Source organism: Juglans regia, chromosome 15 (genome assembly GCF_001411555.2).
Source record: "Juglans regia cultivar Chandler chromosome 15, Walnut 2.0, whole genome shotgun sequence".
Classification (NCBI taxonomy): domain Eukaryota; kingdom Viridiplantae; phylum Streptophyta; class Magnoliopsida; order Fagales; family Juglandaceae; genus Juglans; species Juglans regia.
In genome coordinates this window covers 12,957,197-12,975,476 of record NC_049915.1, presented here as the reverse complement: position 1 = coordinate 12,975,476, position 18,280 = coordinate 12,957,197, and the positions used below count along the sequence as shown (strand labels likewise).

General features: G+C 36.6%; 1 protein-coding gene and 1 pseudogene across 1 annotated transcript; both read left to right on the top strand.

The window, feature by feature from the left end:
• Positions 1-84: 84 nt before the first annotated feature.
• LOC108984640 (disease resistance protein RUN1-like) lies at positions 85-3,676 on the top strand. The gene is made up of 6 exons (XM_035685799.1): positions 85-1,092; positions 1,533-1,808; positions 1,896-2,266; positions 2,657-2,780; positions 2,883-2,984; positions 3,131-3,676. The coding sequence occupies exons 1-6, from the start codon at positions 85-87 to the stop codon at positions 3,674-3,676; spliced, it is 2,427 nt and encodes an 808-aa protein (XP_035541692.1).
• On the top strand, positions 3,151-8,210 carry LOC108989026 (annotated as a pseudogene).
• Positions 8,211-18,280: the final 10,070 nt, after the last annotated feature.

Below are 18,280 nucleotides of genomic sequence, written 5' to 3'. Positions count from 1 at the left end.
GAACTGATTCAAGAAATTGTTCGAAAGGTTTCTAAAGTAGTAGAGCCTAAATATTTAAATGACGTTGCCAAGCATCTAGTCGGAATGGAGTCTAGAGTACGTGACATCCATAAAATACTTCGACGTGTGGAAGTGAATGATACACGCATTCTAGGGATCTATGGAACTGGAGGAATTGGTAAGACAAATCTGGCTAAAGAAATCTACAACTCATTTACCGACCAATTTGAAAATTGTTGCTTTCTTGCAAACGTGAGAGAAACTTCAAAGAGTGAGGTTGGTTTAATTAAATTGCAAGAGACACTTCTTTGCGAGATCCTCGGTGACTGGAGTTTGAAGGTTAGAAATAAAGATGAAGGAATGGGTCTCATAAAAAAAATGCTTTGGAGTAAAAGGGTTCTTTTAGTTCTTGATGATTTGGATAAATCGGTCAAAGTTGAAACCCTACTTGGAGGATGTGATTGGTTTGGTTTAGGAAGTGTAATCATTATAACAACTAGGGATGAACATTTATTAACTAGTAGTAATGTTCATTTACGATATAAGGTGAAGGAATTGGATCGTGACGAAGCTCTTCGGCTGTTTTGTTTGTATGCCTTCAAAAAAGAAAATCCTAACCATGATTTTGCCGAAATCACAGAAAATGTACTCCATTACGTTGGGGGCCTTCCGTTGGCTTTAAAGGTGATAGGCTCGGAACTATGTGGTAGGGACATTCATTATTGGAGAAGTGCTTTAGAAAAGTACAAAAGAATTCCTCACAAAGATATTCTTGAAATGCTTAAAATAAGTTATGATGGATTGGATGAATGTGGGAAGAATATTTTCTTGGATATTGCATATTTCTTTACCGGCAAGAAAGAAGAATATGTTACTAAAGTACTTGATAGTTGTGGTTTCTTTCCTAACTATGGTATCAAAGTACTGGTGGATAAGTCTCTCATTACCATTGCGTGTGGCAGATTAATCATGCATGACTTGCTCAAAGATATGGGTAGAGAAATTGTTCGTCAAGAATCACCCGAAGAACCCGAGAAACGTAGTAGGTTGTGGTTTCATAAATATGTTCGTCATGTATTTGAAGAAACTAAGGTAAGAGTTGCATAAAAAAACACATTTCATCTTTTGATTATAAAATTGGATTGAGATTACATATACGTGCACCCATTTATCTGTATGAGTACTACATCTACCAAGTATTCATCTCATAATAGGTATTTTGTTTATGAGTAGAATGTCTTAAATGAGGAGGAAAAAAAAACTTTTGGTTACATCGAGACAATTTCTTTTTTAGTATCCTGCTTTTTTCTTATATAAAAGATAAAATTGATAGGTAAATGTGAAAGCAAATATGGACATTTTGTGTTCGATCACTTAGTTTGGGACATTCTAAAAATAAAAATCAAACATTAAGTTTAAAAGAAAAAAAAAAGTACATGCGCAATGTATATATATAAACAAAATTATGATTCTAGCAAGTGGTAAAATATGAAGAATTTTATGCTCTGATTTTGTTTGCATTGTCTTACTAGGGAACAAACAAGATTCAAGGCATATTGATAGAGTTACCAAAACAAGACTGGATAAATTTGAATCCTGAAACTTTCTTGGCGATGAAAAGGCTCAGGATATTTATAAATCGTAATGCATGTTTTTCAAGAGAGCCTAATTATCTCTCAAATGAGTTAAGAGTACTTGATTGGCACAGTTATCCTGGTTATTCGTTCCCGCAAAACCTTAATGGAGAGAAACTCGTTGTTTTAAAAATGGATGAAGGCTTGTTCAAAGAATTGGGAGACGGATTGAAGGTATAATTATTTATTTCTTTTATATCCTATAAAGTTCTACAAGCTATAAGCTACTTTCCTAATTTGTTTTGTTTTATTTCTTTGCAGAATTTCCAGAATTTGAAAACTTTGAGACTCTCTGAATGTAAATTCCTAACAAAGATTCCTGATATGTCAGGACTCCATACTTTAGAGGATTTGAACATTATGTCTTGCAATAACTTAGTTGAGGTACATCAATCTATTGGCTTCCTTGATAAACTCTCCAATTTGTCAATTGACCATTGCCACAGCCTTACTAGATTTCCAAGATCACTCAAGTTGAGATCTCTAAAACTCCTTCGACTTTCTCGTTGCGAAAGGCTGGAGAAGTTTCCTGAAATTGACAGTGGAATGAAACGTTTGACAATTGTTTCACTAGAGAACATGGCTGCTATAAAAGAATTGCCTTCATCTTTTGGGAATCTTACTAGCCTTGGGTATTTAGCTATACGGGAATGCTACAAATTAAGGCATCTCCCTAACAGCATTTCTCAGTTGCAACATTTATGTGGGCACGGTTTCAATTGTTGGTCACATGAAACGCAAAGTCCCTTACCCTCGCCATCTCCTCCAATGAATTCAACCATTTCAAATAATGGGTATTGCTCCACACGACGGACGTTATCAGAAATAGATTTTATTCTGCTAATTGGCTGCTATTCCACATTGAAAACTTTAAATATAAGGAGAAGCAATGTTGTTATCCTTCCTAAGTGCTTCAAAAGATTTGTTCGATTATGGAAGCTTGAGTTGTGTTATTGCAAACAACTTAAGGAAATCTCAGCACTTCCTCCAAATATGAAAATCCTAGACGCTCATGGATGCAGATCATTGGAGATTTTTCCTGAGGTATCAAAGAAGTTTGAATTCAATACAAGCAGCTTACGTAAACTAAGTTGGGTTAACTTGAGTGGATGCCATAAAATGGTTTTAAATCCTATACGGTTTGAGGTATCTCTCTCTCTCTCTCTCTCTCTCTCTCTCTCTCTCTCTCTCTCCCTTGTAGTACTGTGTACTTTAATTGTCAAATTATGATGCTGACTTGTTCAACAGGAAAATCTAGAGGACCAAGTTGCAGATTGTAGGCTTACATTTTCGGGAAATAAGATTCCAGATTGGGACTACCATTGCAAGCTAGAGATTCCAAATAGTTATGTATGTGATGGGATAAACGTTAATTTGGTCTATTCAAATGAGATTAAAGGATTCATTGCATATGCTGCTGTTCAGTCCTATCCCTCCCAAGCGTCTTCCATCACTAATCCTATGCATGCAAGATATACTATAATGGTGTATATCAGTGTAACAAGTATGTAACATGTTTTACAAAGGACTCGGATGATTTATTGTTGTATTACCACAAACTAGATCATGTAGAGCGTTTCAAATCAGTGGGAGGAATTCTGCAACTTAAGTTTCAAATCAGAGGTAGAGTCCTAATTAGAAGTTTTGGAATCCGTGTGGTACGCAAGCAGAAGGAGATCAATACATTGCAAGATGTTGCAAGTTGGAGTCCCTGTGTTAACATCCAACCTTCTTCAGAAGCAAGAATTATTGAATTATATCCAGAAAGCAGAGATGAGAATCCAAATGTAGATTTGGAACTTGGGCTCCGTTTGGTAGAGGAGCATGAAGAGAATGCAAGAGTGCTCCACGAAGATCACGTTGGTGCCCATTTTGGTAAGAGGCGTCGTGATGAAGATGATGATTGCAACCTGAAATTCAATTTGTACCCTCAACAAAAGAGGCAGCATTCCTCAATCACGGGCATCAGAATAATAGAATTAGAGAATGACGATGAGAATCCAAAAGAAGATTTGGATTTAGAGCTTAAACTTGGATTGTAATTAAAAGGTGCGATCTTCAATTTTATTTATTAAAATATTTTTATTTTAATCGAAGGGCCGACCCACCTTCTAAGCTTCTACTCCGAAACCTTAAAAACTGCAGCTATATATTATGGAACATTCAGAAAATCTTCATTTTGATTCCCTCTCCTGCTTTCTCTCTGCTTTATTTTTTTGGCAATCTTTATTTTTTTTAGTTTCTTTCCAGTTCTTTTTTTTTTTTCTTCGTTTGCAGGTTTTCTCAAAGATTCGAGGTGAAGTAGGTATTTGCTCTCTCTTTTCCGATTTCTTCGAATTCCCCCTCTTTTTTTGAGATTTTTTTAAATTTTTTGTCATTTGTAGATATACTGATCTCAACTTATGTGGATTTTGTTTTTTTGTTTTTTTGTTTTTTGTGTATTGACTTGATGAACCTGATTCTAGTATCAACTGGGACTTGATTGGCCTCTACGATCTCTCTTTTAATTAAGTTTTTGAAGAGGACTTCGGTTAATATGCATATATTTTTGGGTAGTTTGCTCATAGAAATGGATAAAGATCAGAAATTGATTTAGTAATTTTTTTGGTCTATGTCATGTATATAATATGAGAATCCTTCCCTTAGATATGAGCCTGCATTTGGCGTGATTAGTGAGTGAACGTGTTTCTTGGATCCAAAAATGAAAAAATTAATTGTAAAATTTAAATTGAAATTCGTGTTTCCTTTTAGTTTTAGCGGAGATTTGCCCTTCGCCGCCGCCCCCCCCCCCCCCCCCCCCCCCCCCATGTATATAATATGAGAATCCTTCCCTTAGATATGAGCCTGCATTTGGCGTGATTAGTGAGTGAACGTGTTTCTTGGATCCAAAAATGAAAAAATTAATTGTAAAATTTAAATTGAAATTCGTGTTTCCTTTTAGTTTTAGCGGAGATTTGCCCTTCGCCGCCGCCCCCCCTCCTCTCCTATTTTCCAATCCATATTTGAATTCCTGGTTCTTATATTTTAACGCTTTTCTGGATTCAATTACAGGGTATATGCGAGTATAGGAGAATGTTAGAGCAGCTACTAATATTTACTCATGGAGGATTAATCCTCTGGACATGTAAAGAGCTTGGAAATGTGCTCAAGGGATCACCAATCGACACCTTGATCTTGTCCTGTCTTTTGGAAGAGAGGTCTGGTGCAACATCATAAAACTATGATGCCGCTGGTGCTGCTTACACACTCAAATGGACCTTCCATAACGAGCTTGGCCTTGTATTTGTTGTTGTATATCAGCGGATCCTCCTTCTGCTGTATGTGGACGATTTGCTTGCAATGGTGAAGTGTGAGTTTTTGGAGATATATGATCTGAAACGGACAGCCTATAGTGATTTTGATGAAACTTTTAGGCAACTGAAAAAAGAAGCTGAAGCTCATGCTGAAGATTTGAAGAGATTAAAGCAGGTGGTGGGCAAGCCTCTAAATAATAGTAAGAAGCAAGGGCAAATGCAAAATGCTAGATTTGAAGGAGTAAGTAGCAAAAAGAGTGAAAGTACTTCCCCAATGATGGTGGGGATGGTGATAATACGAAAGGCCACAACTTGGAGAATGGGCACTCCAATGGTAACTATGTTCATAATGAAGATTCTAAGGTATAGGAAATGGGAGCTCCGACGCTGGGGCTTTTGATGTAAATAAGCTTCAGAAGCTTAGAGCTAAAGGTGGGAAGAAAGCCGAAACCCTTGTTAGCAAGGGCTCCAAGGCAGAGCCAAAGAAAACGATAACAAAGAAGAATAGAATTTGAGGCGATTCACCTCCTCAGGCAAACTTGGATTTCACAGATGATGTGGGTGAGAATGGGGACAATATAGAGGTTGTTTCAGCAGATCATGGTGAAAGTATGATGGACAAGGAATATATTTTTAGCAGTGAAAGCGAGGCTGAAGAAGATGAGGAAGTGGGGAAGGACAGCAAGCCTGAAACTAAGAAGAAGGGGTGGTTTTCAACAATGTTCCAAAGGTTAGTTTATTAATTTCAATCTTTTGGTTATTGTGCGTCCATTCACTATCTGCAATCTTTGTAGTTTTAGGCATAGTTAGTTGAAGGATATTGCTTGAGTTTTTCAACATTGTCTTTCTTCATGAAAAAAATATGATACTGAGTTCTTGATCTCCATCCGGGCGATTGTTGTTTCGACAATTCAATATAATGTCTTGGGCCATAATTTAGTTTTTACATCGTTACTTCCTTTAAAATCTACTTATTTTTCAATTTAGACAGTGCCATTAAACTGTAAATGAAGTTTAAGTGCCTAAGTTTCCCTTGAGCAGTTCAACCTGCCCCCCTTCCTTCTTACAATTATGTTATAAAAGAATAAATAAATAAATTATCTCATGGAGTTATTGGGAGAAATCATTGTTTTCTTAATAGTGCTTTATTTATGTATTTTTCAAAAGTCTGGCTTGTACAAGTAGGCTTCCTTGAAGTTTATCTTGTTGATGGCTGAAATTTCATATTTGTTTTCGTATTTTGGATGAACCCATGAATCAACTGTAAACTTCAGGCTTTTAGCATTAAAATGGGTTGTCGCCTTACCATTCATTTTTTGGTTGAAATCCGTCTTGACATTATCAGATATTTGCTTCATTAATTATTCACTTTTGTATGTTCAGTATTGCGGGCAAAGCAAATCTGGAGAAGTCAGACTTGGAATCAGCTTTGAAAGCTCTCAAGGATAGGTTTATGACGAAGAATGTGGTATGTTTGCCTTTTGGCTTCAGTGATCTACCATGTTTCATATTTGCTTTATCTGTACTCTCAAATACACTCAGCCTGCTACTTAGAGCTCCTTGTTATTACCTCACACGCTGAGGAGATAGCAGAGAAACTCTGTGAATCAGTGGTAGCGAGTCTTGAAGGGAAAAAGCTAGCTTCATTTACAAGAATATCTTCAACAGTGCAGGTTTGTGAATCCATCTTTTTTTTTTATTATTATTTTTTTTTATCTCAACTGCTTTGTTTCTCATCATTTGATTCAATTCTTTGTGATAAGATTAAGACCCTGGCATGAAACAATGACTGCAGACAGCAATGGAAGAAGCTCTTGTTCGTATTTTAACTCCTAGGCGCTCTATTGACATATTGAGGGATGTGCATGCTGCCACGGAACAAAGGAAGCCTTATGTTGTTGTTTTTGCTGGTGTTAATGGAGTTGGGAAATATACTAATCTAGCCAACGTAAGCCATCACTTTTTTATTTTTCTACTTTTGTTTTTAACATAAATGGAACAGTGAGACTTCCCCAAATAATATTAAAAAAAGATTTAATGTTAAGATTTAATAATATTAAAAAGATTTAATGTGCGTGTGCACTCGCATACATTGATCCTGTGAGCACACTTATTATATTCTATGAATTTTAAGTGTAGAGTTTCTTTAAAAAATCACTTTGCAAGTTGCCTACTGGCTTCTGCAGCACGAGATCAATGTCATGATGGCTGCTTGTGACACATTCCGATTTGGAGCAGTTGAGCAGCTGTGGACTCATGCACGAAGGCTTCGGGTAGAACATTTGATTATACAGCCTATTACCAAGCTATTTGGCTTCTTTACTCACAGAGGGTTTGTTTGTTGAATAAACTATGTAAGTAATACAAGCTGGACCCTCTTTGCTGAATTGTCACCTTTTTCACTTGTAAGATTCCTATATTTGAGAAGGGCTGTGAGAAAGATCCTGCCATTGTAGCAAAGGAAGCAATCCAGGAGGCAACACATAATGGTTCTGACGTGGTTCTTGTTGATACAGCTGGTTGAATGCAGGTATTGCGCTTAGCTAGTATTATGTTATAAATATGTGCTGTTATCTGCTATATGTATTATTATGACTTTTATAGATAATTAGGGCTATGTGTTTAATTCTCTGCCATGTTTGTTTTTACTCCATCATGGCCATTTGATACATTTACTCCATTTTTCAGGATACTGAACCGTTGATGAGAGCACTCTCAAAGCTTTTTATCTTAACAATCCTGATCTGGTCTTGTTTGTTGGAGAGGCACTGGTTGGGAATGATGTCGTTAATCAACTTTCAAAATTCAATCAGGTATGACTTTTAGATTTAGGATTGCCATCTATTGTTGGGACCTTTTATTTATCGAGTTATTTAAAAGTGCAGCTCCAAGACTGATAGATGGGATCTTGCTCACAAAGTTTGATACTACTGATGATAAGGTAGTTTCTCTTCAAACAGCAAGGAGTTTGAGAGTTTTGATTGCTTGATTTGCATCCATTGTAGTCATCTGTTATGACTAATGTATAACGGAAATTAATGGCGCAGGTTGGAGCTGCACTTTCAATGGTTTACATATCTAGGGCACTGGTCATGTTTGTCGGCTGTGGACAGTCATATACAGATCTCAAGAAGCTCAATGTCAAATCGATTGTCAAGACCCTCCTTAAATGAGAATGTGTTGGTTTGATTCTTTGCTGTGTGTGTGTCTGTCACATGGGAACATCTATGTTGTTGCATTCTGAACTTTCTGTGTCATCCCATATGTCAATCAGCCACTTGCATCTGTTGCTTGTATTATGGTTAATCCCACATGTTCCATCTCTCTCTCTGCGCACGCTAGTTGAGATTGGGGCGTGAAATAACTTCCAGAATTTCGGTCAAAGCATAGAAGAAAAATGTCTGAAGTTGGTTATGGGAGGGAGCCCTTGTGTGCTTTACAGACAAATCTTATGACGTTTCTTCATAGAACGATGCTATGTGTCGCGTATGGAACAAAAATAATGTTGGGGTTGGTGTCACTGTCTTAGAAATACCAAGTGTTTTGTGAATAATAGTGAAATAGTTTGAGTAAGATGTTGTACTTGGTTTTGAAAAATGGGACATAAAAGGGGAGGAGGATCGTGGAGGACCCCATGGAGGGTGTGCCCAAGCCGAAGGAGAGGAGGCCCTGTGGGGTGTCTACCCAGTCGTGGAGATGGAGGAGGTGTGCCCGAGTCGAGGTGCGTCTGCTGGTGGCTCTGCAATGCCTCCGCCACGAACGGGCGGCCATGGGCCGTCCCCAAGGGGATAGACGACGCTGACAGTTTGCATGGACACTATCGACGCAGCCCCTGGCCGGGCTGCAGCAAATCCGTAGGGAGCAGACCAACCGTTGGGCACAGAACCCCAGGAGGGGGATCACTTCACTCCGAATAGAAACTCTCGACGGCCTAAGTGGTGGCTGCCGGAGAGTCAGACGGGCTCATGATGGCCAGTCGTGAGCCTTTCAGGGCTAGCAACTATAGTGACCGTCGTGGCTGCAGCAGAGAATGTCTGTGGCCCGAAGTGCTCGCTGGTGGCACCACAGCGTGGGCACGAGGCTGCCCATGGGTGCATGGGACGTCCACCTGTCCGGTTGCCATGCATCGCACTGTTCACAGTGCCATGCACGGCCTCTACGTGGGCAGCAGCACTGTGCACTTAACTGCACAGCCCACCCGGGTGTTGTGCCCTGCCTCGTGGTTATTGTGCACTTTTAGATGCACAATATTTGCTCACTAATGACTTGGAAGTGCAAGTGTCGGAGCAGTGTATTTTTATTTTTTTGTGGTAGAGCGATTCTAGTGCAAGGGCAAGGAGTTGACTAACTCCCTCACCCACGATCCTCCCATTCTTCATAAATGTAAACGTTAAAGAAATTGAGAATACTCATATGGAAGGGTGTTATATGTCCGTCCGGTGATTTATCCAGTGTGTCGAAAAATCATCCTTCTCCTACCTCTGGTAGAGAGAGGAAATCAGATCCCACAGACGGTGCCATTATTGATGTGGCAAAAATCACTCAATAGACTGGAATGAGAGAAAGAATCATTCCCGACCCACTAGGGCGACTTGGGCCTCGTTTGGTTTTATTTGGTGCCCCCGACAATGTTTCGGTGCAGATGTACAGTGGTGATGTGTACATCCATGGTGGTGAATGAAAAACATAAGTGCAGAGAAATAAAATAGATGAACACATAGATTTACGTGGTTCGATATAATGCATATGTCCACAGGCATTTGGGGAGGATAAATCCACTGTAATATTCTTGTTTACAAGCTCTCATGGTCTCTCATATCTCACTGTACAATAGTGGTGCTAAATATAAATTTACCGGAGAAGAGACCTTCGCTGGAACTCTCCTATTCTGAGGTTGAAGGAGCAGACTGTTGAGGAAGAAGAAGAATCGAAGAAAAAGAATCAAGACCCCTAGACGGAGAAGAGAGAGCCTTTATTTATCATAATTGACTTTTCCCGCGTGCACCCCCTGTAGTTAAGGCCACGCCTTTGCACGTCTGTCCCCTCCCTGACTACCCATGCGCCTTGGTCCCCATGACCCCCTTGATCCCCATGGCACCCTGATTCCCCGACGCCCTGACACCCTATGACCCTTCTTGCCCCTAGCCCTTACTTTTTAGCACTCTCTGCATGCCTCCCTGCCCCTTGTTGCCTACTGGGCCAATGCTAATATCTTTATCCCCTCACACAACCGACTTGTCAAGAAACTCCCTCGTCTTTGTTTGAAGTTGCCAATTAAAGCTGAGGATCATGTGTTGTTTTTTATTCATTTCAATGAAAGGTACCTCAAAAGAAGATGCGAATAAACCTTTCACGTGTTATTTATTTTTTTCTAACAAACGGGTATCTTGTTTCCTCTTTAAAGTCATAGGCCGGGGGTTCTGGGGGAAGAAAGGAAAGGGGTGTGGGAGGAACTAGTAAAGAATGTTCCAGATGGCCAAAATATTGAAATGAGCTGGATCTGAAGCTTTGCATTTTCAAAATATATATGCCAAATCTTTCGGCGATTAGGGTCAAAATTAAGATGTATGTATATGTTAGAGAGACCTTCAGAATTGAAGGCATAATCTTTGAAAATGGAGGAAATAGTTTTGAAAGAAGTGAATTGATTTGGGTTTAGCGATCGATCTTTCTAATTGTGCATGGAATAATAGCTAATGTGAGGTAGGGTTCGCGTTTAAACAATTAAGAACTTTTCTTTCTTTCTCTTTTGGTTCAAGACCCCCCCAAAAGAAAAGGGATAATAATTTTGTTAAGAATAATTATATTGAAATGTCTTTATACCATAATAATTTGATTTAGAAGATAAATTTTAAAATTTGAATCTTATAAATGAAATTATATTATGCCGCCAATAGTCATGTGTGTTGTAAAATGCCTCCAAATAGCTAGCACTGCTACTCTTTTGTTAATATAGAAAAAAAGTGAAATACTATTTATCATTTTCACACCACACTAATATGTGATTTATCATTTTTACTATGAGCAATGCTACACAATCTCATCAACTTCCACACACCACATTTTTTAATATTTTTAATATTTTTTTTAAAAAAAAAATTAGAGTTTATTTTTTTAAAACTAATTCAATTCTTCTATCCATTATTCATATATTAAATATTTGATAAAAGAAAAAATAATAAAAATTAAAAAATTAAAAAGAATATGGTATGCAGAGGTTGTGTGAATATATAGTAGAAGGTTGCGTAGATTTTTTCTTTAACTATTCTATTTAAAAACTCATAACCTTCTGCTCAGCTAAGAGGAGAAAAATCATTCAAGCATCACCAGCATGCCACCAATTGAGATGATCCTCTTCGATTGCTGGATCAAGCTTTTCGCAAGGCCAACTTGATTGATCATCATATTAGAGATTATATGTTCATGACCCTAGCCCATTTGCATTTGAGGTGGAACAAATCTACTAATTTTTTTATTCCAGTTAGATAAGAGGGATCTTGAACTAAAAAATAGATTCTAGAAGCTAAAAAAGATTACTTATCAAATTCGATGGTCCGCTGTCTAAAACTCCTATATGCCCAAACCTAGACAAAGGAAGTGTTTGGATTGATAAATACTCTCAACTCAACTCATCTGTCATCTCATCTCATTATTACAACTTTCATAAATTTTTGTATAAAATATTATAAATAACTCATCTTTTTCTAACAATATTTTATTTAACTTTTAATTTTCATTTCATCTCAACTCACTATCTAAATCTAACATAAATGGTACTGCAAGGAAGTGCTCAAGAAATTCTTCATCTTTTCTTGAAGTTGCCAACAATAGGACCTTGCCTAATTAATTTATGATTAATGCTATATACAGTTTGGAGTGCACAAGCGTCGTGCAATCACTTTGAAAAAGAGTGACGTTTACTGTTAAAAAATTAATTTTTTTTTCATATGAGTCTCGTATTTATTCATTTTTTTTAAAGTGATATCACGACGTTTACACACTCACGACTGCAATTATCATTTTTCTTAATTTATTATTTATTCCAATGAAAGGTACCATAAGGAAATTGCCAAGAAACTCGTAATCTTTCTTCATCAAAAGCGTATCCATTTTCTAATGCAATTTTCAACTTCTGAATTCCCGATTAAGGAGAGAGTCTTTCAGTAGTAATCCGCCATAGATATTTGAACCAATTTTCAACTGGGCAAGCAATAATTTCTTATGCAATTATTCAGATCATGGTCAAGCGCGCGTAACATATATATATATATATATATAGAGAGAGAGAGAGAGAGGTTTGTTGCACATCAGCTGGAAGCTGCAGCACACCTCATGGGTATATATATATATTTTTTTTCACTCATTGCATTCAGTGTGGGGCGGCTTCTGGCTGATACGAATATTTTTTCATATATATATATATAAATGATGAAAGGCCGATGTGTATATCAGACTTTTTTAACCAATTGATAATTATATTAATCTAAAATAGTGAATCATTTATTCCGTTGGTATCGCGTTTTAATCAGAGATAATTGAGCTAGTTTGGATTCATAGATGGGATAAGATAATTTTAGATGAAAGATAAAAGTTGAATAAAATATTATTAGAATATTATTTTTTAATATTATTATTATTTTGAGATTTGAAAAAATTGAATTGTTTATTATATTTTATGTAAAATTTTGATAAAGTCGTAATGATCAAATGAAATGAAATATTTTCTGAATTTAAACTGGGCAATGTCTCCTAATTCCATTAGTGAATCGATAGAAATATTTTAGTTGAGGGTTTTGTGTTTTGGCATTGAGTTGCTAAATTTGGTATCATGTCCTTGTACCCAGAGAGGATGGGCATGGCATAGATATTCGTTACAGTCACCAATTCCCTCTTGGTTTCAGTCTCCAATTCCCTCTTGCCTTGTGAAAACTCTAGGTAAATCTTTCTCTCTTTCCCTTTTCCCGAGGTGGGATTTTGGAGTTTCTCTGTCAAAACATTTTGGCTACATTTGGATGCTGAGCTCTTTATAAAAAGTAGTGAGTTGAGATGGTTGAGTGAATTTTGTGAATCACACTTAAGATGAGTTTTAAATGTGTTTGAAAATTAAGATGAGTTTAGATATATTTAATTATGTGAAGATGTAAAAATATTGAGTCCCACTATTCTGTTACTGTTCATATGTCAAACATGTCCCCCACAAAATTGGTGCCAAACTTGCAACAAAAAAAAGAAAAATTGCAAAATATTCATAATGGACTGCTTGTAGTCCAAAATCCCAATACGTTGTCAGCCTTTAGGTGGGGCCCAACCATCAATGCAAGAATTGCATCAGTGTAGTCGAAGAAAGCAGCACGTGTGGGGCCCACACTGAGTTCACATTTGTACTCTATGGAAATTGGTTCGAATTGAGCATTTGGACGTTGAACTCATTCTTAACTAGAGGCAACTCAGCTGAGTTTGGAAACCAAAAGCAATCTAAATTTGCTAATTTGGGTTTGGCTATTGTCCATTCGATTGTTTTATATATAGTCAGAAAGGACATTTAACTACTCTCACCTACTGTAATAGGAAATGACATTCACTATTTAATAATTACCATTAGAGTACTTTCAATGGATTCTTTATTCTATCGTTTAATAGCGGTGGTACTCTGTCGCTCAGAGTAGCTTGCTCAAACTTACCGCTAGGTCAAAATTACATTTTTTTTTTCAATTTTTTATTCATATTTTTTATCATTTTAAAAATTTTAAAGTATAAAAAAAATATCAATACACTAATAGTCACTTTCTTAATAGTTAAATAAAGAAAAAAATTAAAATATATAAGGTGTCAAAATGAGGAGACAAGTTGATTGGGCAAAGTAGCATTTTTCATCCTTTAAAGTACATCACCAAAACCCATTTTTTCTATTTTACATACTGACTTTTACAATATATCGTATATCAACTTATCTATTTTTTCTTTATATCATTTAAATATTATATTTTTTAATATATTTTATTTATTTCAAACAAAGTAAAAAGTAGAAAGTAGATAAAGAAATGAATAAATAGTAAATAGTAGATAGAGAAATAAATTATATATTTATACAAGTGTGAATAGTATTCTATAGATGTAGAGATAGTAACAAACTGGATATTAATTATAAAATACATAATCTGTTGCATGGGCTATATTAAGCTATTTCTTTCAAATTTTACAAAAATATGAATTTTAAATAAATTATTGAGAGTGCTCTGGAGATTGTTTGATCAAATGTCACAATCAAAGAAATAAAAAATAAAAAATAAAAATCCAAAACGGGATTATGGATATTATATCATAATCTGGAATGCAAAAGGCTGGTAGTTAGGTAGTACTAATCTCCCAAATGCCTAAATTTTATTTCAAAGTTGGTTTATTGGCACATTAAGGATCACTTATTACATTATCATTTTGTTTCTCTCTTTAAAAATTACTTTTGAAGAAGACATTGACTCATCTATTTTTCTCTGCCAAAATATTGAAATAAGCATTATACAAGTCTTAATTAGACAAGTCTCGTAAAAATCTTTTGTAAAAAAGTTGGTTATACTAATAAAAAAATAATTTCTTTACACTTTTTTAAAGTGGAGTCTATTTTTTTTACAAAAACTTATGCGAGGGATGTATATTTGAAACTTGTACAAATCATTTCTCATTTCTGTGTAGAGTGCAAAGCTTTCACTTTTAGCGAGTGAGGCATATAAGGATGCACACTAGAATTTCAAGTTTTTCACCAAAAATAAAAAATAAAATTGAGGACTCTTAATTCTCCATCTTTGCCATAGAACTAAAATCAGAATCTTAGCCTTTGTTAATTTCAAGGAGCTGATGAGTGATCTTGCGCAGAACTTAGGAATGCCTGCAAGCGTTGGTGATCCACTACAAGAAAATGGCCCTATTGCGGCGATTTTTGGTCTGCTGCAAAAAATCTCGATGCAATAAGTCATTATTAACGGCGATAGGTTTGGTCGACGCGGCTTCGAACCCGTGCGTATTATTGTCGTTTTTTTGCGGCGATTTTATGCTTATTTACGGCGAAAATTTTCGACGTAAAAGTTTATTATACTGATGCAGCGATTTTAACGATACTTATGGCGAATTAAACCGCCGCAAAATTCGAAAACGTTCTGCCGACGCATAAGTTCGCTGCGAATCTCATTTTAATGTAAACGGCGCCAATACCTCCATCGAAGTTCAGATTTCCCCCCAAATCCCTATTTCCCCCCAAATCCTGATTTCCTGCGTCCCCATTTTTGCCTACCAACTTGTTCACACATGCCCCTGTTTGCGCCCGGCGATTCTGGAGCTATAAATCCCAAGCCCCTCATTCTAGAGTTGAAGCGAACCGTAGTCAGTGCCTCCCCGCGGTCCGTTTCCGAGTGATTGTTTTGGGAAGGCCAATATCGGCGGTCGAGATCATTCATCGACAGGTATCCCTGGTTCCCTTTAAGAAATTGCTCTCCCCCTTCATCCTCACATGAGTTGCTTATTGCAAAAATTATGCATTTTGGTGGGTACTGGTTAAGAGTGTGTCGAATGTAGTCTTAATGGATTTGTTGATCTCCAGCTTATGCATAGATGGTTTCTGAGTGATATTTTTTTTTTTGTTGATCTATAGCTTATGGATTTTGAGTTCTGTTTGGTTTATTCATCAACCCTTCACTGGTGCGCAGTTTGTGTTTGTGTTTTAGTCGACTGTCTTTGAAGTTCCATAGTATTATATGTAAACTTTATCTGTTGTAAATTTTATCTTACTATTTCCTACAAATATATTCCCCATTAGAGATAAAATTTTATCTCTTGTAAGTGCTTTGTTTTTCTATGCCTTAACCAGTGCTTTAGAAACCATGTTTATGATGCTGATGCCCACATTAGCAATTGAATTGGGGAATGCATACAGAAAAGACAGTGAGATTAGAACTGTTACGACTTCTCAATAAGAATTAGAACTCATGAGGAATATGAAACCAAAAAAGAGGATGAGGGAGAATGAGAGAGGTGAGTTCATTCATATATTTGAAGCAGAATTTCACAAATTCCTCTAATTCTTTAAAAACCCAAAACAAAATTCAACTGAACTTTATAAATACTTCATTTCAAAATAAGATTTAGAGAATACAAACATCAAGAGTAGTTGCAGAATTTGGTCCAACAATTAGATCAAAAATTAAATGTTTTCCACTAATATAATTGTAAAACTATTACTTATTTTTCAGAGGGTCTTAAAAATTATGAGTTATTGGAAACTTGGACACGAAATCCATATACTCACTAGGTGAAAAGGAAATCATGATAAATGATGTAAGGAAACAACAAACCTGAAGCTTGTTGACAGCAGACCGATCACGATATAGCAGTACACGCATACATTTCTCCAGTAACTTGACACCATCTTCAAAACTCAAGTTCTCGTGCCACTCATCACGAAGAATAGGCCGGGCAAGATGATTCCCAAACCCAGTTGCTACATGATTATCCTCAAAATTTACACCTATCATGCTAACCTGAACCAAAAATTACAGTAATTTATTCGTAGATGCAGATAGTTAGCAACAGAGCAGGTTTGATGCTCACGTACACCATTTTTTTTCATATTAATTGCAGATTTCCAACTTGGATATTTCTTTTGTGCAGCGAATGTAGAAGGCAGTGTATATTTGTGGTGATAACCCTGTTCCAGACAGCTGGATCGATCTTTGTCGCTCAATATATATACAAGTCATCGCAAATCATCAACGATCGATATGCAAAGTTGCGGATGAACTCCACCCAACAAATATTTTTGATATTTGTTTATACTTGTAGCACCTGGATTGTGGATGTTTGATCTGTACTTTAAAGTTGTAAGAGACATTAGCTGCTCCCATTTGTAAGACTTTATTGCCTTCCATTAATGCGGCATATGCCAGTTCATAGTAACCTTAAAGGGTATGATGTACTGATCATGTATTGGATGAGAACTTCAATTTATATTAATATATAGATGCTATTATGCTTACAAGTATTGGATTAAAGTACTATTTGATAATGTTGTGAATCAGTTGGAGCAGGAAATTAGGTACCCACAACAAATTGTGCATTCTGTATGTATACTGCATATTTTAGTTCCAAAATCACTTTTGCGGCGATTTCTAGTTCGCCGAAAAAATCATTTGTATTTTAAAATAGTTATTTACGGCGAACAAGCTTTGACGCCAAAGCCATCAAATGCAATAAATACTTTTTAGCGGCGATTAATATTTCGCCGTAACATTACATATTCCTCATCTGCGGCGAATAAAGTTGGTCGCCAAAACCAAAAGTGTATGCCCATTTTTTTTGCGGCGCCGAGAACTCGATGCAAAAATTTTTTTGCAGCGGAAAAAAGTCGCCGCAAATAAGATTAAAGACATCTGAAGAATTGGCGACAGACTTAAAAACGCTGCAAATAATATATTGTGGCGAACAGTACCGCCCCGAATAAATTTTGCGACACGTTATATCGACGCAAATAAGATTAGTTGCAGCGTTTCTAGAAATTGCTGTAAAAAATATGGGATATTTGCGGCGATTTGTTGGGTATTAGCAGCAATATAAGGTGCTGCAAATACTTTTTCCGCAGCGATAGAAGAGTGAAATCCCGTCATTAATTGCGGCGAAATTAATTATATTTGCAGCGCAAAAAATCGAGCAAATAAAAATTTTTCACAACAAATTTTTCGTTTCACTGGCGAATGTTTTAAAAGGCGCAACAACTGCGACGGACTGTCGACGCAGCATAAATCGCTGCAAATAAGCATTTGCAGCGATTTTCGTGGTTATTAGCAGCGATTTGAGGCGCCGGGAATGGTGCCGTTTCTTTTAGTGTGAGGGATTGAAGTAAATTATATTTCATATCAGACAGGCATCTGAGATGCACTTCAAAGTTGCTCATTTCAAATTGCAAATTATCCAGTAGATGAAGATGATTTTTATTTTTTCCCTGTGTTAACTTCTGAATAGGCATATTTCAGCTGCCAGCTTTAATACGAAGTTGCCATCAAGAGGAACATGTACGTGTGATTTATTACTTATCGCAATGAAAGGTACCACAAAGAAGTGTGGCAGATTAGTCATACATGGCCTAATCCAAGACATGGGAATGTCAGGGTTTGGTTTCAAAGAGAAAGAGCTTGTGCAGGGTTTCAAAGTTTGGTTTCCTTCTGTAAACAATCTTGTCAGTGGCCACCGCCACCACCACCAGCAGAACCGTACCCTTGTGATTATGAGATGGAGAGTGTATCTGTGTACTGTGTGCGTATGACTGTAATTTCACTTGAGAGGAGAAAGAGAGGTTATAAAATTAATTTT